The sequence below is a fragment of the Miniopterus schreibersii genome (genome assembly GCF_964146895.1).
Source record: "Miniopterus schreibersii genome assembly, chromosome: 9".
Taxonomy (NCBI): domain Eukaryota; kingdom Metazoa; phylum Chordata; class Mammalia; order Chiroptera; family Miniopteridae; genus Miniopterus; species Miniopterus schreibersii.
The window spans coordinates 75,100,606-75,122,148 of NC_138118.1; the positions used below are offsets into that span (position 1 = coordinate 75,100,606).

Here is a 21,543-nt window from a genome sequence, read left to right on the forward strand (position 1 = left end):
AGCTTTGGGAGGTCCTCAGGGCTCCAGTCCTGCCCTGGGTCCTCCAGCTCCGGGATGGGCAGGTGATGGATGTGGGATGGGATGTGGGCTGCCCAGGTCTTAGTCCACAGCTCAGCCTGGGGAAGCTGCCGGCTCGGGCCTACAGGAGCCAGGCCGACAGATGAAGCAGCAAGAGCGGCTGCAGGGCGGGCTGGCTCCAAGGGCCTGAGGAGGAGGCAGTCGGTCCGGAAAGCATCCAGTTTCCTGTTCCAGAAGCCTGGCCCTTCGTTTCGGGAGGCGCAGAGAGAAGGGGGTGCTTGTCCAAACCAGTTTTGGAATCCAGAGGCTCTGCCTGTCGGAAGGAGAAGCCGCGTTCTGGTTCCCACCGAAGGCACACGCAGCCATCAACTACCTCTGAAGGGTGGGCAAGGGGATGGGAGAAGTGGTCCAGGCGTAGTCTCCTGCCTGGGGAAGCAGGGCCTCTGCAGGGGTCCACCCCACAGTGCCTCTGAGCTCTGGGTTCCCAGGTGGGCCTGGACAGCTGCCAGGGACCAGACAGAACCGACCTCCAGAAGTCCCCTCACCCCCCCACGATCCCCGCTCCTGAGACACCTCTCCAGGGCCTGGAAGATGATGGAGGGCCCAAGATCAAGATCCGCAACAGCCAGCGGTGCTTATTGTTTAAAGGGGAGCTCTCTTTGTTCTTACGTTTTAGCAAAGTGAAGAGCAGAACCATTATTTTCCTGATCAAATTTTTGCCAGCACCGAGGCAGCGGAACCATCTGCGGGAGCCCTGCGTCCTTGTGCCAGTCTCTTCGCCCCCTCCTTTGGGCCGGGGCTGTGATCGCCTCTGGGAGGCCCGGCGCCTGGCTGGGGAAGGTGCTCAGGCCGCAGACCTCGGGACCCGCGCGGGGCTGCAGGCCACTGGGGCTCCCCCCCCCCCCCCCGGCCCTGCCCCCCGCGCCGCCGCTCTCTGGAGCTGGGTTTTCTTGGGAAGCAAAGCGACTCCAGCGGGTCGGCGCTTCTGGAGGCCCGGCCCCGATTCCCTCTAACAGGGCGCGCGCCCCGGCTCCGCGCCGCGCGGGGTTCCCACCGCCCCGCCCCGCCCGGCCCGGAGGAAGCGGGGCCGCGAGCTTTTGAAGTCCCGAGAATTTCAATCCCAGAGGAGCCGCCGGGAACTAAGCCTGTCACCCAGCGGGGAGGGGACAGCAGGCCGGCGGTCGCGGGCAGGGGTCCGCCCGGCCCGGGGAGGTGAGAAGCGGTGGGGGCTGGGCCGGACCCCGCTTCGGTGGCTCTGTCACCCCCTCTCCGGTTTTAGGGGGCTGCCGGCGACACTCCCTCTACGAACTTGCCTCCCTTCTCCATCGGTGCTGGGAAGAACCTTCAAGACACGGCGATAACCCCGCTTTGAAAATACCCCCAACCCCCACCCCGAAAAACCCAGAAAGTGTTTCCATCCAGTCCCCCCCTGTTTTCTCTTTCCTCCTGCTAAAAATCCGGTCTCTCTTCACGTGATGTTGACGAAAGGATGCTTTTAGATGTGACATTTGGTTAAAAATGATTCCCTCCTGTGCCCGGGGGTCGCAATAGGCCCCTAACGCGGGGGAAGTCGGGGCGCCTTTGAAAGCGCGGAGGCGGGAGTCGGCAGACGGATGGGGGGCCCCTGAAGCTTCACAGCCGAAGCCCAGAGGACGCGGCCCCCCTCCCGGAGAGGCTGTGTCCGAGCTTGTGCCTCCTTCCTTCCCGGGGCGCAAGGGGCAGCCCCCCTCAGCTGGGCCGGACCCAGGAAGCGGACGCCAGTGGCGCCTCTTGATCTCTCAACCCCACCCCGCTTTCATCTAGCGGGGGAAACCCAGAGCTCAGGATCAAACGCAGAGCGCCCCCATTGAGTGCAAAACGGGGGGCGGGGCGGGGGGCGCCGGGAGGCCCTCTGAGGACCCGGCCCCTCCGAGGTGAGCTCAGCGGGGGCCTCTGGGAGGAGGTGGAGGGCTCCGGGAAGGGGGGCGCGGGCGCGCCCAGGCCCAGCCTTGGGAGGGCCCAGCCGACGGGGCGCGCCGATGGCGGCTCCGCCACAGATGCTGGGGCTCCACTTTGACAGGCAGGAAAGCGAGCGAGCCAGATGGCCCCTCAGGCTCTGGCTGCTGGCTGGGAAGGGCAGGGCGGGACAGAGTCCTCCCCAAACTCCGCACGGCAGCAAAAGGCTCGGGGAGACCATCCCCTCCACTCCCAACCACTCCTCTCACCTTGTAAATACCCCCCAGGATTTGGGGGTTAGCAGCGCTCAGCAGATGGTGGCTTTGGGAGTCCCCGGGTGCAGAGACGTCTATGCGGACATTACCACTGGAATCCCTTCCCCAGGTTAATGAGCATCTTACTGAACAGGGGGAAGAAGTGGGAAGCAGGCGTGAGAAGGGAACCTCCTCTCCGTGAGCCCCTTGCTCCTTCCACCGCCTCCATTAGCCCACAGATGGGAAGACTGAGGCAGGACGAGAGGGGGAAGAGCCGAGAAAAAGAGAAAGAATGAGGAGAGAGAGGCAGGGGATAGACAAAAACGGTAACGATGGAGGGATTTTCCTTTAGAATCTTGGAAATCGGGGCTTTGTCTTGGGACTTGGGGAAGGAGGGGGGCAGCCCTGGGTGGTGTAAAGCTAGAAGGTCTGAGGGGGCAAAGAAAGGAGAGTTGTAGGGGTCGCAGTGGGAAAAGCGGCCTGCCTCCCGCCCTCCCTCCGCGAAGTGGGGAGAGACCCAGCTCACCTGCCTGGCCCTGACAGCTTGCCCAGAGCTGGAGAGCGCTCAGTTTCCTAATGGGCTCTAGTTTACCTTCCCTGGAAGGAGACCGGCGGGTGACTACTCCCAAAGACATCAGGACAACCAATGCCCCCCCCCAGCTCTGCCATGGAGGTTCCCCTTCTGTCCTCAAAGATTCATGACAGCCCCCGGTCACTTGCTCTTTCTGGGCAATTTGGTGACGGCTCTCTCAGGACGGAAGGTGGTGGGGTAGGGGGACCCCATGAGTCAAACCTCTGTGAACCCCAATACTGTGACTCAAGCACTCTGGGCCCCTGCCCCAAACCTTTGGTGAGAGCAGTGCCTTCCTGCAGTGAGGGGCCTCTGGCACGGCCACTGGAGGGGCCGTGTTAGCCTCTGCCTCTTTTTCACTTGAAAAACCTGTTTCCGGGGGAATTCGTTGACCCTGATGAATACCTTAAAATGTGGGCAAGAAAAGAAGAAAAGGCCACTCTTAGAACCTCTCCCCACCCTACATACCTGAAGTGTAGGCGAGGCCCGAGCAAAGGCGAGAGCGATTTCTTCTGTTTTCTTCTACGAATACACCTGGAGGTCACGCCGGGCCACAGAAAGCCTGAGGCCACCTAGAAGGGGAGGGGGGAGATTACAAAAGAAATCAGCAAACATTGTGAGTCAGCAGCCAAGGCGGGTCGTTAAAGAAAAAATTTAAGACATTTATCTCTTGCCCTGTGAGGGAAGAAAAATAGCACAGTTATTATTATTTTTTGGTTCCCAGGAGGAGGGAGGTAGCTGTGGGTAGGAGGGAGGAGGGGGAAGGGAGCGGAAAGGATACCCGGGCTCAAGCTCTCCAGACCACTTGGGGGTGGCCGGGGAATATTTTTTCGGTAGCTTGTAAAAAGACTGGAGCCCGTTTGAGGTTAGCTCGCCAGGGACAGGCGGTTGTAATAAGGCCGGTAGCATCGAGCCTCGTGACTGGGTCTTCACACTCCGAAAATAGGGTTATGGGTTCTCTTATCAGTGTTAGATCAAGGCACCAAGTTAAGAAAACCAAAGCCGAAACCACAATAAAAAAAAAAAAATCAAAAGCGTATTCAATTACCGAGCCCCGCAGCCCCTGCGGTACTCGCCGCGCGCCGCGCGCCCCGCTTGCTTTCTGCGGAATTCCATTTGCATCCTGCCTGGGTGTCTCCCTCTCTCAGTGTGTGTGTCTCTCTGTGTTCACACTCTCCTCCCCATTCGAGCGAGGCCCACACCTGGCGCATCACTGCCGAGCCATTAGCCGCGGGGCTCCTTTCATCTTCGCTGTGGCAGACGTTTCTATTTATCCACTCGCGCTCGCCGAGTGGCGTCACCAGCGGTACTGTAATGACGATTGCACCAGGAGGATGACAGCTTAGAAAGAAGAGGGCAATGGGGCTTCCTCCCAGAGGCGGTGCGGCGCAGAGGAGCGGTCGCATCACAAGGTGACCCCAGCTCCCCACCGCCACGGTCGCCTTCCCCGTCGACATCGCGCTCCGGCCGCTCCGCGCCCATCCCGTCGCCTGGCTTCTCTTTCTCCCTCCCGCAGCCAAGATCTGTCGGACCTCTGGGGACCCGGGGACCCGGGGGCTAGGAGCTCACTTGGGGCTTTCCCCCTCCTCCCTCCCGAGAGCTCTGGGATGGAGAGCCGAAAGGACATGGTTATGTTTTTGGATGGGGGACAGCTTGGCACTCTGGTTGGCAAGAGGGTCTCCAATTTGTCCGAAGCCGTGGGCAGCCCGCTGCCGGAGCCGCCCGAGAAGATGGTGCCCCGTAGCTGCCTGAGCCCTCGGGCCGGTCCTCCGGCCTCCCGGGAGCGCGGCGGGGGAGGCCTGGAGGAGGAGCCGGTCGACGGACTAGCAGGAAGCGCTGCGGGGCCGGGCACCGAGCCGCGGGCAGCCGGGGCCGCCGTGCTCGGCCCCGGACCGCCGGCCCCCTCCGCCGCCGACAGCATCTCGGGCCAGGGGCAACCGAGCAGCTCGGACACCGAGTCGGATTTCTATGAAGAAATCGAGGTGAGCTGCACCCCGGACTGCGCCACGGGGAACGCGGAGTACCAGCACAGCCAAGGTAGCCACCGCGCGCCCTTCCCGGGCTCCCGCCGCGCCCGCGCACCTTCCACTTCAGTTCTGGAGGGGGGAAGGCATTCCCCCCCCCCGCAGGGTGGCTGGGGGTACCCACTTTAGCAATTCTCCCCTGCTATCTGCGCCCTCGTGGGGGTCTCCTGTGCTCCGGCATTGGCGGGGCTGAGGGTGATAGCTATGCTTTGGGGGGAGGAGGGAGACGAAAGCCCAGGGCTTGAGGGGGATTCAAAGTGCACCCCAACCCCCCAGAGTTTTGTGGTATTGCTTCAACTGCGTCTGGAAGATACGATCCCCCCGCATGGGTGAGATCAAACGCGGGTCCGGGCAGTTTGTGGCTGGCTGGGGTGTAAGGCGCATCCAGGCACGGAAGCAGGGAGTCCATAAAAAACCGTAAAATCGTGACTGACCCGGGCCGCCTGGGTGCTGAGGCCCTTCGACCAGTTTGCACGTCGGTCAGAGGTCCAAATTACCTTGTCACTTCCCGGGCTCGGTGGCGCCAGGTCGGAAATGGTCCCAATGATCTAATTGCCTTTGGTCTCCGGTTGCATTTGAAAAGGCAGAGCTCTGGCCCTCCCCCCTCCCCCTTTCCTTCCCCTTCCCACTTCTCCACCCAAAGGAAAAGGAGCTGCAGGGGGCAGGAGCCCCACCCTTCCCTGGGTTAGGCTCAAAGGAGGAGGGAGGCCTGTGACTTGAATTGGAGATCCCTTCCCCAACCAAAGGCTAGTGTGAGGTGGTGGTGAATGGCCAGGAAGGGAGTCTCCCTGAGAGGGTGGAAAGCTGGAGAGCCCACCAGCAGACACTCCTCCACGAAGCTGTTGAGGTGGTTGGGAAGAGTGGACTATGGAAGAATACCACCCCCTGGCCTTGGCAGCCAACTCCTTGTTGAGAACTCACATCCACCCATTACCACCTGGACCCAGGCTCCCTACCCATAGTATGCTCTTAGCACAGCCCATGCTCCTCTCAAATAGTCTAAGGTGGCAGGGCACTCATGCACACACTCGTGTGCCATCCAAGCCACACACGCCTCCACACAAAAGCAAGACAAGAGCCGGTGCCCAGCTTCCTGCGATGCACTGAGACCCAGGGCTCACAGTCCCCCAGCGCAGTGATGCATGTCAATTCACTCGTCGGTCACATATGCACAACCTTGCTGGCTCCTGGCATAAAGCTCAGAGGGGCTGCATCTCACCTGTGCCCCGGGCAGGTGTCTGGGGTTTCTGGACCCAGCAGGCCATAGAGGCCTTCGGAACAGCAGCCCGCCAGGCCTAGGCTGCTCTGTGTTCACGCAAATGGTGAGCCCCTGCCCTCCATTCCTGCTCCCTTGAGGTCCCCAGCAGAAGCAGGCTACCGAGAGGGGGGAGTTCCTTTCCACCCCGGGTCTACGCCCCACCTCAGCAACCTTTTCTATCTGTTGTGTTGTGTGTGTGCGTTGTGCTCTGGGCTCTCCCTGCGCAGGGCCAGGCTCCGAGGCGTCGGCCAGCAGTCCCAGCGGCGGCAGCGAGGCCGCCAAGAGCAACGGCGGCGGCTCCCAGGGCGGCCTGGCCTGCAGCGCCAGCGACCAGATGCGCCGCTACCGCACCGCCTTCACCCGGGAGCAGATTGCGCGGCTGGAGAAGGAATTCTACCGGGAGAACTACGTGTCCAGGCCGCGGAGATGCGAGCTGGCTGCCGCCCTCAACCTGCCTGAAACCACCATCAAGGTACGCGCTCCGCAGGCCAGGGAGAGGGGCTGCGTCCACTCAGCGGGGAGGAAGCGCCACCGCCCAGCCCCTAAGTCCTGCGCCAGCCAGGAATCGGGTCTGTGGTCTCCCTGCCCACGTGGCATCTGCGCTGCGGGTGTCCGGGCCCGGTGCAGGCGCCCGGTGTGGCAGATCTACCCAGACAGTCCCTAGCAGCCACTGCGGCCACGAGGCCCACTCCGACCCTTTCCTAGCCAAATAAACATCAGGGGTGGGGTGCCAAGGACGCGTCCCGAGGGAGAGCGGCTGGAAGGGGCGGTGTTTCTGGGGAGCCTCAAACCCGGGGCGTCCTGAGTCCCCTCTACCAGCACGGACACCGGGTTCTGGCAGCCGGGGGTCTCTGGCTGCGGGGACAGAGGGGAGGAAGGACAGACCCGGGGACCCTCTCCGGCCCTCTCCTGGAGGGAGCCCAGCTCCAGGTGGCGGTGCGCTCAGCCCCACCGCGCCTTCGCCTCCCCCCGCCCCCAGGTGTGGTTCCAGAACCGGCGCATGAAGGACAAGCGGCAGCGGCTGGCCATGACGTGGCCGCACCCGGCCGACCCCGCCTTCTACACGTACATGATGAGCCACGCGGCGGCCGCGGGCGGCCTGCCCTACCCCTTCCCGTCGCACCTGCCGCTGCCCTACTACTCGCCCGTGGGCCTGGGCGCCGCGTCCGCGTCCGCCGCCTCGCCCTTCGGCGGCCCGCTGCGCCCGCTCGACACCTTCCGAGTGCTGTCCCCGCCCTACCCGCGGCCCGAACTGCTGTGCGCCTTCCGCCACCCGCCGCTCTACCCGGGCCCCGCGCACGGCCTGGGCGCCTCGGCCGGCGGCCCCTGCTCCTGCCTCGCCTGCCACGGCGGCCCGGCCAACGGGCTGGCGCCCCGCGCCGCCGCCGCCTCGGACTTCACCTGTGCCTCCACCTCGCGCTCGGACTCCTTCCTCACCTTCGCGCCCTCGGTGCTCAGCAAAGCATCCTCTGTCGCGCTGGACCAGAGAGAGGAGGTGCCCCTCACCAGATAAGGGGCTGCCTGCTCCAGGACACCCGTGGGGGCCCCCCTGGGGACTCAGCCAGCGCCCCTCCTGCCCCCAGGGCACCGAGGGCCAAGTGGAGGGCCACAACGGACCAGCGGGACTGGCCTCGAGGAGGGGACGCCCAGGAATGGCCTTGGCTGGCGCGTTTGGGCAGCAGGAGTGGGAATGGCTGAGGCTGAGAGACCTTCCTCTGGGGCGGCCCCTCTTTGCCATTTTTCGTCGGACCCACAGCCCCCAACCCGGGCTGAGGCTGTGGCTCCAGATCTAAACAAACTTAGCAGCAAAAGCAACCAATATCCAGCCCCTCAGCCCCCCACCCCTCACACCCCTCTCTCACCCCGGATACCCACCTCCCCTCACCCCAGAGCCAAGCCCAAGCACTGGAAAGGGAAATTGCTGTCTCTCTGAACAAAATGCTGTGTATGCAGAGCAGGTAGAGATTAATCTTTGCCAGCTTTTCGAAGGCATGGCAAGGGGCTTGTGAATGGCAGTGCACCAGCCATCTAGGGGAGAGAGTGAGAGAGATGATTTACTGCCACGGAGAATCCTGGCCCTCTCATGGAACCCGGGGGCTCTTGCCTTCCCGGTGCCTCACTTACACATCTTCTGGTTCTGCCATCTACCAGCACCGAATCTCTTCCCTCTCTCCTAGCTTCTTGAGATCTTTCAACTTGCAACTCCATCTCCAACCCCGCACCCTGCCACCATCCCACCTGCACTTTGTGTTTCAGGTTGGCAGGGAGGCTGCATATCCCTCACCCCACCCCACCCCAAGACACCTTGGCGGCTTCTACCCAGCCTCTCCTCCCTGGGCCCAGCACACGCCCTGATTAGTGAGTGATGTGTGTGAGGAGGGTTTTTGAATGTTGAATGTATAATCATCACCATGCAGCCGGCCAGAGCTGAGCTGTTAACAAGGCGCCCAGGGAAGAGCTTAGGGAGCAGGACCTCATCTCCCTCCCTCAGTGTCTGGAGACAAATTAGAGGCTATTTCCAGCCTTTGCCTTCACCGGGAGCTTTCTGGTCCTCCCCTTTGCGTTTGGCATTTTACATCATTCTTCCTCTCATTTTCCTTCCAAGCTGCCCACCGGAGCTAGACTTTCAGATACTAGTGGGAGCCTTCTACCCGTTCTGGGGAGCTTGCCTTTCCCCTTCGCCAGGGTGTGTTTGGGAACCGCTCCCAAACTCCCACACTCATCTTTGCAGCCAGTGTTTGAGGAACCTATAGCCCCCAATGAAAGCTTCACCCTGGCTGGGAGGGAGTGGTTCTTCCTGTAGGGAATGAATTTGGTTTGGTTTTCCTTTGAAGCCCAAAGAATTTGCTGTTACAATTTGTTGACCATATTGCAATAAAAGCTGGACATGATGCTCACTTTAACATTTTAATTTTTTTGGCAGTAGGCAATAGGCTGACTCCTTTTGAATGGCTAGTTCAGCCACCTTAGGCTTGCGCAGAGAAGGAATCCAAAGATGGGCCCACAGATGGAGAGTCTCCCAAATCTCTGCTGGGCATTGGCAGGCTCCACATGGACATTGCCCAGAGGTGGAGAAGGCAGGCTCCAAGCTGCCCTGAGGAGCACGTTTCCTTAGTTCTGTGCATACTGGGAGCCTTCCAGGGCTAAACTGGTAGAGAGAGCACTGGCCCCACTTAGGGCTCACTCCTGCAATGCTGCCTTCTCCACTTGCTCCAACCCTTTGAGGAAAGCTGACTCTGGACTATAGTTTTCCTGGATCTTACCCCAGCCCAAATAGAGACTAATGAGGCAGTGGGGGCGGAGCTTGAGCACTGCAGAGAGCTGGGTTTGCTGGTCAAGCTGGGTCTGAGAAGTAGGGTTCAGGGAGATGAGGTTGGTTGGGATGGAAGGGCGTGAATCCTCCTCAAACTGGCAGTCATCTCCGGGGATGGATTTCCGTGCTGGTCAGGGTAAGGGGACAGGCAGTGCTTGGCAGCCACCTCAGTCCCATCCTCGGTCCCCAAAGGAGAGCCTGCCCAAGCAGGGGAGAGATGGGTGTCCGCAGCAGGCTGGGAGCTCAGAATGCATGGACTCCAAGGGTCCTGCGGCTGTATCCATGGGCAGGTGTGGACTTCTCAATTGGCCTTCTTCCTTCTTGGAGCTCCAGAGCAAAACCTTGTGCACACAGTGACGCCTGCCTTCCCAAGCACAGCCCGGTGCGGAGGTTTCCCGCAGCCAACTCGCCACTGCCCCGCCCCCATCCCTGCGCAGCGCCTTCTGCAGCCGGGAAGCTCCCGGTGCCAAATCTCGGCAAATTTCGCGGTTACGTCGCGTTGGGCCGAGATTGCTTGCGACAGGTACATGGGCTGCGGGGTGCCCTAATGCCAGGCGTATTTTCAGTTAATAGGGAGGGAAAATGAGATGTCTGCAGCGATATTGGAAAGTGCAAGATCGATGATCCGGCCTCGTGTCCAATCAGCAGCCTTTAATTGACTGTATTTTCTGGGTAATTGAGCCTCTCTTCCTCCAAATTGAAGTGGAAGATATAACAATACATCTTGCCAGGAGGAATTACTCATTACTTCATAATGAAATTTCCCTTTTGCCAAGGTTTGCGGTTTGGTGCTAGGAACCACTTCTCGCCCTCCCTCCCCCACCCACCACCGAAAAACAGGTTTGGCCGCCTGCACCCTGCAGCCGCAGGTGGCCTGATACCTCCATTAGGGTGCTGGTGGGGGAAGGGGGGGTAACCAGGAATAAAACACTGCCCCTCCACAGCTGCAGCCTCTTCGCCTGTGAAATGGGAAGTCTAGACCAAGCAGCTGGGCTGACGTGGGGTGATCGCTATCCTTTGGTCACCTTTCTGGGCGCCTCTACTTAGCTTTGCTCCGTTTCCGTCCCATTTCGCAGGTGGGAAAACGGAGGCTCCCGATCTCACACAGCAATTAGTGGCCCATACATACAGCTTTGAGCGCCAGGCTCCAGCTTCCTCTCCCCTGCCCTGAGCGTCTTTGGGGCCCATCGGCCGCGGTTACCCCTCGCGAAGTCTGACCCCTCACTCCAGAGTCACACTTTCCCTGGGCCACTCGGCCGAGCGGAGCCGGGCGGGGTCTGGCGGCGGGCACGGGCGCTCCACCGCGGTCCGCCGGGCCCGCAAGACCAGCCGCCCCGCAGCCCCTGTGCGTGCTCAGCGCCGGCCGTCGCTCGCTTGTTAGCGGGTGATTGATTGCCTTATTAAAGCGTGTTCTTGTAAGTGTGACCAAACTGATTGCAGTGCATATGTTTGGGATAATGCTCATTTTAAACAAGAGGATCGAGATGAGCTCGGCAGAGCCTCCAAAGACGAAATGATTCCGGCCAGCAGCTCCCTACCTCTGGCATTAAATTGCCCAGTTACATAGCAAATCACTTGGTTCCCCCACCCTTGTCCCCATTTCTTTCCTGGCCTGCAGTTTGATCGAATTCCCCAGTGTGGCTTGCCCCACGCAGGGCCTCTCTAGTGACTCTCTGGGCTCTGCCTTCCCAGCCAAGAACCCTGCACCAAACACCCCAGACATCCAGCCCCCCTGCCCCATCCCAGGCAGCGGGCAGATTCAGAATGCACCCTTTCACCCCAGGCCTCCTAGGCGAATGTGGCCCTAGGTGGTCACCCAAATGGGAGCTTAGGTCCCCAAAGCAAGTCTCGCGTCTCCCCACCCCCAGGCCTTTCCGGAAAGTTTAAGAGATTCTTTTGTTCCCCAGGCTTCTCCCGCTCGGTTGCTTCCTTTATCCCTCAATCGAGGAAACCCGCCGCCATATGTCGGCCGAAGAGCGTGGGTGTCACAGTGGACAGTTGTCAAGGGTGGCCCTACGGATGGCATTCTCCAAGCAGAAAGAGCTTTTCTTTCTTAGCACCCTCTCTGTGCACACCACCCCAGAGTGAGAGAGGGAGAAGTAGGAGTGATAGCAGTGGGGAGGGAAAGGAGGTCGGGGCAAAATATTGGGATTTCTTCTAATTTTTCACCGTCAACCAGTCGCTGTGGCCAGGTTCTCTTTCTGTACCGGTTCCCTAACAAAGAAATCCCCAGCCGGCCTTCACCCACTCCAGTCGACTTGCAGGGGAGCCAAACTGTAGGCAGATTGAACTTCCTAAGGGCCACCTTGGGATACGCTGGAATCCTGATTTGTTCAAGATGATGCTGGTCAACAGGACAAGTCAGAAACGATGCCACGCTTCCGGGTGTCATCTGTAAGTGCAATTGCACGGATTCGTTTGCAAGACCCAGCTAGAGCGCATCTGGATGAGCGACTTGATCCAAACGGCACATTTCTTGCATCACTCAGCTCCTCCCTGGCTCTTCAGGGCAGGCACAACAGACTGCGTCAGGGCAAAACCAAGGCCCAGTGGCGCGACTTGTGCCAGCTTGTGGCACCCCAAAATGTTGACCCTTAGGGGGGAAAAGCCAATCACAAAATGAGTGCTACCATCTACAAAGCAAACAGAAACACAAGTCGTTTCCAAAATCGCCCTCTCAGCAAATAAGTACGCGATATTCTGTGCGGGAGCAGGAGAGAGAGAAAGATTGCCACTTAAAAATAACATGAAAGCATTAAGTAATTATTTAAAACAAGGCTGTTTAGAAAAATATTTGTATTTATTGCAGCTGCTCAATTGGCCTCGTTAAAGTCGGCAAGCGTTTAAATTGTGTTACAATCTCATTTAAATCCAGCCCGTTCCAGCAGGCTGAAGAGCTTGAACAGACCAATCACTTCATAATGATGATAAATGAGAAATTAATTCAGATACAAGCAAGACAATTTAGGCCTTCATCTGGTTAAATAGCCTTCCAATATTATTCGCGGTGGCGGGTCACAGATTGAATCAATTGTCCAATCTTGTGAAAGTCATATCCTAGCGTCTTCATTCGGATTATTTATAGCGCGGGGAGGGCTGCTGAAAGGTATCCGCTGTTAACTGGGACAATTACTTAAAGGGAAGCGTTTATAAAATGGAAAACAAATGCCGGGGTTAGAAACAAATGGGATCAAAAGCAGCCGTTCCAATCTGGCTCCCCGAGGGAAGGGAGCGGGCGCGGGTCCCGCAGGACCAGGGACGCTCCCGGCTCGGCCCCTGGCCTCCCGCGTCCGCGGGGCGCGCCAGCCTGCGCCCTGCGCCCGGGCTGCAGCGGTGACCCCCGGCCAGCCTCGACCTCGCGGCTGCGGGTCGGGCGGGAAACCGCCGCCGGGCCCTCGGTGGCGGACGGGGCCCCGCCTCGTCTCCGGCGGAGCAGCGCCCTGCGCCAGCGACCCCAGGGCGCTGCACGTGGTGCCGGCGTCTCGGCCGCCACCGGCCACAGGCTCCCTGTCGGACGCGCTGGGGCCGTCGTCGCAGAGGTCAGGAGGCCTCGCCACGCGCACGGGCGGGGGTCCCTGGAAGCGGCTGCACTCCGGAGGCTCAGCCTCCTTTTAGACTTGGCCTCCTCCTAAGCCGACGGCAGGTTAGACCCACCGCCCCTATTTTCTTAGGGCCGCTCCCCCTCGCCGCCCTCTGGGAACACAAAGCGCGCCTGGGGTCGCGGCGAGTCCTGTCGGGCCTGGACCCTCTCCAGGCCGGCCTCTCGGGCCTGTGAGCAGCGTCCCATTCTCCAAATAAAAAGAAAATGAAATAAAAAGAAGCAGCGCCCCATCCACCCCCATCAAGGAAGGGTCCTCTCCATCTCCTGAAACCGCCCCTCCTGGCGAGGCCGCTCCCCCGCGGTCACCCTGGCGCGCGCGTCCCTGCGCCTCGCCACAGCCCAGGACAGGCGTGGCGGCGACAGGACTCGGAGGCGACCTGTGCCTCCTGGAGGTGTCTGCCCGCCTCGTCGGCGGGTTCGGGCGAAGGCCCAGGAGAGTGTGCGCGGGGCGGTGGGCTTGCCTACCCCCCTCGGCACACGCCCGCTCAGCTACAAATGTGCGCCGCGTCTACACGCGCCCTGGGCGCGGGCCCAGGGGAAACGGAGCCTTTCCAGGCGGCGCGCTTTGGGGATCTGAGAGAAGTGGGCTCGGAGCAGAGACGCGGGAAAGGCCGTTCGATGCGCGGAGCCTGGAGCCAGAGCCCAGAGCGAGAGGCCCCCGGCGAAGGCTGCGGCGTCCACGCGGCCCAGCGCGCGCGCCCTCCCGGCAGCTTCGAGGTGGCGTTTATTATTTTCTTTCCTTTTTTTTTGTCTTCCTCTGTATTTCTGTGTTTTGAAACAAAAGCCCAACTAATGGATTCCTGGCGCTCCGAGGACCCACTCCCGGGAACGACTTTGATGCATTGCTGTCCAATTAGTGCCTTTAATTGGTGTCCTCGGGGACCGGCTGCCCGGAGCCGGGACACAGCCTCCTCGCGCCTCTCCTGCGCGCTGGAAAGGTAAAATTTATAACGCGCTGGTGCAGTCCCTCGGGAGCGCGAGCCAGGGAGGGAGGCAGGGAAGGAAGGGAGAAACACAGCTCCGCCTTGCAGGGCGCAGGCCCTCCAGCCGCGGGGATGGCGGGTAAGGGCCCGGAGCACCCGGTTTCCACTCAGTTTCCTGACTCGCCCCCGGGCCCGGCGGGAGGGCTGGGGCGGCCGAGTTGCTGAGGATTATGAATTTCCTCGCAGAAAGGCCAAGGGAGAGAGCATTGTCTGTAGAAGCCCACCCCATGTGGTCTCGCTTCTCGTTAATAATGGCTGTTTGTTAACAAGGATGCCGAGGTTAAATAATCCGGGTGGAAGATTAAACACGCCTCATCAAGGCGCTGGGAGCCGAGCTGCACGGAGACCCGCGCAGGAGCCACCGGCTGGCTGGAGCCCAGAGGAAGGTGGGAACACGCGGCCTGCAAGGAACCCTGGGGTAGAGGAGGAGGGGAGGTCTGGGCTCCCTTTTTAGGGTGTCCCCCATAAAGTCGGTGCAGGCCCCACCCCTTGACGTGTTGAATAGAAAATCCATGAAGGGACCAGGCCCAGTGAAGTGTGGATGTCAAACCCTGCCAGTGGTCTGCTGAGATCAGAAATGGAGGCCTGGGTCTGAATCCTGGGCCCCGCCTTGAGGAGGGGCTGCCTGCGGCCTCCCAGGCCTTGCAAAGCCATGCCCCTGGGAAGTAAGGGGCATCTGTGCCACGTGTGAGTAGCGCTGGACTGGAAGACGGAAGATGAAGCTTGTAGCTGGGGCTCTGCCCCCACATACCTGTGTCATCTGTATCCATTGTTTTCCTAGCTCCATTTTCCTGCCCTATGAGACAGACAGGAGACAGGGCTTGATACAGATGACGTATAACATTTCTTTTCCATTCCTCTAGCTCTCCCCAGGGTTAGCGATCTGAGCACCCATCAGATACTCTGTCTCCATCCAACCTTGGAGGGTTCAGTCAAGGAGGAATTTGTTCAGCAAATATTTGAGAGCCTACTATGGGCCAGTCACTGTGCAGTAGGAACTGTAGAGTGAAGGGAAGAGGGATCAGTAAAAGAAGTGTAGATCTTGTTGAGGAAGCCAGTGAGGGTAAGTATTGCAGAAGTAGTTCCTAGATAGAAAGTTTGTTTAGGGGAGCAGCGAGAAGGTCCTCACCTGGAGTCCTGGTGATTTGACAGTGAACAAAAGGTACAGGACCCTCCCCACCCCTGCCCCTGGCAATTGGAGTAGGAGTCCCATGACATATGCATCTAATATTGCCAATTTTCTACTTATATGTTGTTTCAATAGAATCCAATTCTTAAGCTAATTCCCCAAACACTTCACTTCCTGAATCCACCAAACAGGGAGCTCAGCTGCTGGGCTGAGACTCTTCAGTCTTCTTGGCAATGGGCATCTGGGTTCAAGGAAGGCAGTGGGCGAGTACTGAGGTTTTTCTTCTCATCAGCAGTAGTCGTGGCTCCTGCATTTCTCTGCCTTCACTTAGGAAGTCCAGGAACCAGATTTGTGGTGCTGGGCAGTGAGGTTGAACAGCTAACATTTATGGAGTACTTGTCACATGCCATTCACTGTTCTATGCTTTCCATGTATTATTTCATTTAATTTCCATAACAGCCCCTTCTGGTGAGTACTATGATATTTCTCACTTTACAGATGAGGAAACTGAAGTCATAGCTTTAGCGGGAGCCCTGCAAGATGATACTGTGCTAGGGTGGACAGGCAATTGTAGGTACTAGGGGAGGGTTCCCAGTCCTGCCTGACCTAACTAGTGAAATCAACACGTCTAAAAGCTGACTCCAAAGTGCACAACCAGGAGGTCAAATCGCAGCATCCAAAGGAGCTCAGTCCTGATTCCATAAGTTTTCAGTACTGAGCTACTCAGTTAGGAAGGTGGAGCCCAGGAGTGAAATGACAGAATGGAAGGTGCATTATTACTCAGCAGTCTGAGGTAAAAGATAAAAGCTGTGCAACCAGCAAGAGAAATTGGTGCAAGGAGGGCAGGGCAAATAAGGCTCCCAAACTTGTTAGGCTGATGATGCTCAGGGGAAGACTGGAGCACCAGGCAGGAACACGTGCCTGAGGCTTAATTGCCCCTGTCCTGTCATACCCTTCTTTAGTAAAAGAACCCCTTTCAGCTGGGCAGATGCTCACTTAAATAAAGGCTGCGTGTCCCAGCCGGCTAGGTGTGGCCATGTGACTAAGTTCTGGCCAGCAGGATGTAAGCAGTCCCGGTGAGTGTGATTTAATAGGAAGCATCCTTAAAAGGAGGGGATTGTGCCCTTTTCTGCCCCTTCTTATTTCTTCTGGCTGAAATTTGACATAGTGGATAGAACTCAAGAAGCTATCTTGGACCATGAAAAGGAAGCCATGTGTTGAGCAAAGTGGAAAAAGATAAAGGAAGCTTGGGTCTCGGACACTATGGAATCCCCCTGGACCACCTACCTCTGGGCTTCTTTTACATAAGAAAGAAATACACTTCTGTCTGCACTGAACCACTCTTATTTTGGATTTTCTCTCCCACGGAGTAGAAGCTAATCCTAACTAATACAGTATTAAAGATTAAGTAGGGCGAAAGTCAACAGGAGCCACTCCTGCAAATCGATTGCACAAAGACAGCACTTGGAAGGAGGCATGACCCCGGCACCCGGATTTATATCTGGTTGGTAATGGACATGGAGGTGATGTATATAGCACGGAGCCTTGAAGTTAGACTTTCAGGATGGGGAGTGCAGCATGGAAAGAAAATAGGTTTGGGGGTGAGAGGCTGATTTAAATTCTTGTTTTGTTGCTTACTGGCTGAGTGACCTAGCAAGTTATTTGATCTTTTTGAGCTACAGTTTCCTCACCATGGGGTGGTAATTCTAATCAAATGAGATAATAAGCATAAATCACTTTAATTCCTTTCCCTTTTCTTTGCTCTTTTTCTAATCTTTTATCCCTAGTCCTAACTCCATTTACCCCTGGAGTGGGAGTGGGCTTTAATTCTAAGTCCCATCTTCTCTGGGGATGAAGGAAAGTAGAGGCCACTTATGTAAGTTTGACCTGTTGGGATTTGCCACAGAACTAGGCAGACTGGTGGTGGTGATGGTGGGGATGGTGGTGATGGTAGTGGAGGTGGTGGTGATGGTGGGGATGGTGGGGATGGTGGTGATGGTGGGGATGGTGGTGATGGTAGTGGAGGTGGTGGTGATGGTGGGGATGGTGGTAGTGGAAGTGGTGGTGATGGTGGAGGTGGTAGTGATGGTGATGGTGGTGGTGGTAGTGATGATGGTGGTGATGGTGGTGGCGGTGACGGTGGCTTTAGCCATGGAAGGTTTCAATGTTGGCTTCACATTAGAATCAACTGCTCTAAACTGGTTGAATCTGATTCTCGGAAGTGGTGGTCTGGGCATCTGTAGTTTTCAACGCTCCCCTAGGTGGTCCTTTTCACTGGTGCACAGTGAAAACTGAGAACCAGTGGGGAAGGGAATGCATAGGCTTGCCCTAGCGCCTAGTAGGTACTCAATAAATTCTATAAATTGTAACTGAACTGAGATTGGGCTTAGTAGGAAAGGAACTAGGTCTCTTTTTTATCTTTAAATATATGTGATCCACTCAGATGACCTATTGACTAAGCCAAGTTTTTGTAATTTGGATATACTATATATCTAGAGGCATTCTGACATTTCAGAGCCAGGAATGACCCTCTAGATCTTTAGCCAAATGATTTTACTTTGTAGGTTTTTAGTTTTCTGTAGGTAAAATGGACCTTGTATAGCTACTGTGGGTTTAGAGCAGACACAGGATATTCCATAGGAAATATGCCACCGCTCTTCTCCTTTAATTCTGATGCCAAGGCACATTCCTTTCCTATTTCACTTGGGCAGTGCTAACATGTCCAGATCCAAAGGCCAAAGCTATGTTTCTTAATGGCACTCCAGGGCCTTCATTGGAAGCTGACATTCCAGTTGCACATCTCTGAGGTCAGCAATTGAAATTAGTGAAAGGCACCCAGCCAGTGTGGCTCAGTGGCTGAGCAGCATTGACATATGAACGAGGTCACGGTTCCATTCATGGTCAGGGCACATGCCCGGGTTGCAGCTCAATCTCCAGTAGGAGACATGTAGGAAGCAGCCGATCAATGCTGACTCTCATCACTGATGTTTCTCTCTCTCTCCCTCTCCTTTCCTCTCTCTGAAATCAATAAAAACATATTAAAAAGAGAAATTAGTGAAAGGCAAGGTGCTGAGAAGAACAGGGTAAGGGCACACTCTCATCTAGATGTCACCTCACTGAACTACCAGGACTGAAGTACGGAGGAGGAATTACAAGCTCCCTTGCAAGCTGCAGAGGGACGCTTGCATGTTGTGCCTGGGGTGGGGCTGGGGGACCTTTGGAGAGCCCCACCAGTTTCTGTTATGTAGCAGAACTGGCCAAGTGGCTTTGGAAATCATGATTGTTTAAGATCAGATATAGGGTTTGGGGGTGGCAGTAACTCTGAAAGAAATATGTGTAAAAATAATCCTGCCCCTCCAAAGAGAATTTCTAGAATTCCAGGAAAGTGCCCTTAGCACTGTCTGACTAGGGTCTGCTTCTGAACTGTCATGATATCCGTGCAAAACAACTAATATTTGTACTTTCTGCGGTGAAAAAAGGTTTGGGTTTTTTGTTTTCGTTTTGATTTTAAGATATAGATTTAGTTCCGTACCTACCTAGTTATTCTTGAAGTACCTGAGACATCTTGGTGGGGGTGTTTTCTCTCTGCTGCCACAGCCAGAGGCTTGCCTTTGCTGGGATGTCTGGAGCAGATCACGGGAACAAAAGAGAAGAAAAGGAGGCAGAGTCGAGTATAAGTGTGGAACAGGAAACACGCTTGGGTTTGGAGACCCACACTTTGGGTTTGAGCTCGTTGTGTAAAGTGTGCAAGCTCTTGGTCACTTCCAATTACCTGGAGGACAGTCACTGTTCACACCCCCAGACTATGCTGATGACTCTACTCCAGATCTGATGTTCTTTTGCTAAGTTAGGATTACCATTTTGGCCTGCTGGAAATCTCACTCTTACCCACAGCAGGGTTTTAGTTAGTTGGGACAATGTGTCCTTTCCTAGTCATTATATTTCCCGTCAGTGGAGGCGTCAGGCTTGCGGGTAACACAGCGGGAGCACCACCCGACTTCGATGGCTTCACAGGGCTGGCTGTCGGAGGGCGGGCAGTCAACGGGCTGTCCCGTTCGTCTGTTACAGGATTGCCCTCTCTGGTTTGAAAGGGTGGACCGAGAGGGTTACACAGGCTCCGAGAAGCAGCAGAGGGCTGTCTGGGTTCTGTTTGTGGCATGTGCTGGTTTCCTGGACTATTTGTGGGGAGGACTGTGTCAGGCTTTTAATATCTTAAACTTTGCATTTCTTATAACCTTCCTACAGTGAACTGAGGTTCAGATCCACTTCCCATGGCTCCTCTCTCCACAATGCCACCCAGTAACACTCTTCAGAGCAGCCTCCACATAGTAGGATGGGTTTCAGAAAACCCTTTTAAAGGGTATTGAAGCTTTTTAAGAGGCAATTCTACTGAAAGGTAGTTGTGCATTTAACTGAATGCTATTTTCTTTTCTTTTTCAATTATAGTTGACACACATTATTTGTTTCCGGTGTACACCCCAGTGATTAGACTTACATAACTTACTAAGTGATCATCCTGATATTTAACATAGTATATATGTGTATTTCCAGATGTGTGACAGGTTTGCCTCGTGGTAAGTGGTATTTTATATAGGTGATGATTTTTCGATGGATTCCTGTCTTCTGCAACCAACTGTGGACCCCTTAATTTTTCTCTTCACCTATGAAGCTAAGTCCCAGTGACATAACTTCGCCCTTTTTCTACAATGTAATTTTTAGACATTGTGCCTAAGAAATTGCAGTGACTTACCCAGTGAGGTTTTAAATGCTTCGTTGATGGTCGATCTCGTTGGATAAAATAAGTTGCCTTGGTTATTGGCTAATATGCAGGGGTTAAGACAAGTCCTGTGCTTTATTCCTTCCTCCGTTCACAGTCAATTATTCCAATTTCAGGGCAAAGCAACACATTCTTGGGAGAAGGGGTATGTGATATAGTCTCATTTCTGGCTTGCTGTAGGCACTCTGCCTTTAGTCCCATTCTTAGGCCGAGTCTCATCTCCCATCAAATTGAATCATGAGATACACAGTGAATGGCACAGGGACCTAACAGTGCTCTATGGCTGGGGTGAGGGTAATTGATTTTCAAATTTTTTTAATCAGTTACTTGGTACAGAACAGGAGGTCAGTGAGTATGTTGATTTTGTGGAAAGTGAAAAATTAAGATTCTTCAGTTTGGCTTATTTCAGAGGAAAACGTTTACCTCAGAAGCTAAAAATGAGCCAAGAGTGTTAAATGGCCTTCAAAGAGTTAAATCTTAAAAGAGACCCTTCTCATTTCAAGATTTTATAAGCACTAGTTATAAATATATGAGCTGATATAAACAGACTTAATTTTATGTAGTTGGTGAAAAGAAAGCTTTGTTAAAAGGAATTGTGTATTTTGAATCACACCTTGCTAACGATTCCTGTTATGTTGGAAGTACGTTCTAGATAAACAACCTTGATCTAACACATTGGACATCCAGCTTTAGACGTCTAGTATTCATGCCAAGCGGTATCGCCCATGCTCAGTCTTTGTGCATTTAATTCTCTTACTATCTCTTTAAAGAAGGAGGTCAAATGAACCATCAGCCTATATGTTTTCAATTCCCACTGAAAACTACGCTCACAGTGATCCCTGCTCACTGTGAATTCCATAGAATCTGCAACACTGGTTCTTGCTATTGCTTCCAAGAGTAACTGGCACACTTCGGCTGGGAGGGCAGTGTGAACACTTTCTCAAACCGCTCAAACGGATGTCAATCCAGATTCCTAAGAGATGTAGTGGCTCCTGCAGCAACAAAGAGGCAACCTGATGCAATGGAAAAGCGCAGGCTTTGAAACCAGGGAGGCCTTTGAGGAAGAATACCTACCTAGCTCCCATGTAAAGAGGAATGTCAAACTGATAGCAGCAGCCACAAACTTCCTGCCTCCTTCCAAAGACGGAGTAATTAGTAGCACACCTCCTTCTAACAATTCCTGCAGATAAGGTGGGAAGCTTTGAAGTGCGGACTGTGTCAGCAGGGCTGGTCTTCCCTGGAGGCAATGCCTACTTAAAATCTTCTTGCAGTGAGAACTGCAAATTGTATCACTAAATAGATAAGTTGAAAATCCTGGTTGGATCATTTTGAATTTTGGAAATAACAAGGCAATGTGAGGCACAATGGCTGCGCAAAGACTTCAGAAGTCATGGTTGGTTCTGCATGGTGAGTTCTTTGGCAAAAAAACCCAACACAGAACACCACAGAAAAGCCAACCCACTGGCATAGGCCGGTGCCCAGGGAGCTCAGGCAGCAGGCCAGGGCCACTTTCTGGCTGTGGGAGGCCTTCCCCTCTTTCCTTTTCTCATGGATCCTGAGAGAGTTTTCGGAGGGTTGGTTTGGGGATTTGAGCCATGGAACAATTCCAGTCTCTCTCTGCTCCCTACCCTCTCTCAGACCTATATGTGGTCTGGGAAGACATCTTTCCTTATCACCCTC

General features: G+C 55.6%; 1 protein-coding gene and 1 long non-coding RNA gene across 3 annotated transcripts; one reads left to right on the forward strand and one right to left on the reverse strand.

The window, feature by feature from the left end:
* Window positions 1–1,212: 1,212 nt before the first annotated feature.
* LOC308561859 lies at window positions 1,213–3,495 on the reverse strand. Its single transcript, XR_013999562.1, has 3 exons — window positions 3,053–3,495; window positions 2,223–2,353; window positions 1,213–1,360 (listed from the first exon to the last, which is right to left on the reverse strand). It is a non-coding gene; the product is annotated as an uncharacterized lncRNA (long non-coding RNA).
* A 424-nt stretch (window positions 3,496–3,919) lies between these two features.
* On the forward strand, window positions 3,920–8,951 carry EVX1 (even-skipped homeobox 1). Of its 2 annotated transcripts, none has more exons than XM_081147389.1 (3): window positions 3,920–4,815; window positions 6,288–6,532; window positions 7,040–8,951. In XM_081147389.1, exons 1-3 carry the CDS (start codon window positions 4,386–4,388, stop codon window positions 7,571–7,573), a joined length of 1,209 nt encoding a protein of 402 aa, XP_081003515.1. In that variant the 5' UTR covers window positions 3,920–4,385; the 3' UTR covers window positions 7,574–8,951. The 2 variants fall into 2 exon arrangements, with proteins under 2 accessions (XP_081003515.1, XP_081003516.1); XM_081147390.1 differs by having other exon boundaries at window positions 4,716–4,760.
* Window positions 8,952–21,543: the final 12,592 nt, after the last annotated feature.

Bases quoted from the DNA above. Each gene is read 5' to 3' on its own strand.
- EVX1 (XM_081147389.1), top strand. From the start codon at position 4,386: ATGGAGAGCCGAAAGGACATGGTTATGTTTTTGGATGGGGGACAGCTT. The intron at 4,816-6,287 runs GTAGCCACCGCG...CTCCCTGCGCAG, and splicing joins GGAGTACCAGCACAGCCAAG to GGCCAGGCTCCGAGGCGTCG. The intron at 6,533-7,039 runs GTACGCGCTCCG...CCCCGCCCCCAG, and splicing joins TGCCTGAAACCACCATCAAG to GTGTGGTTCCAGAACCGGCG.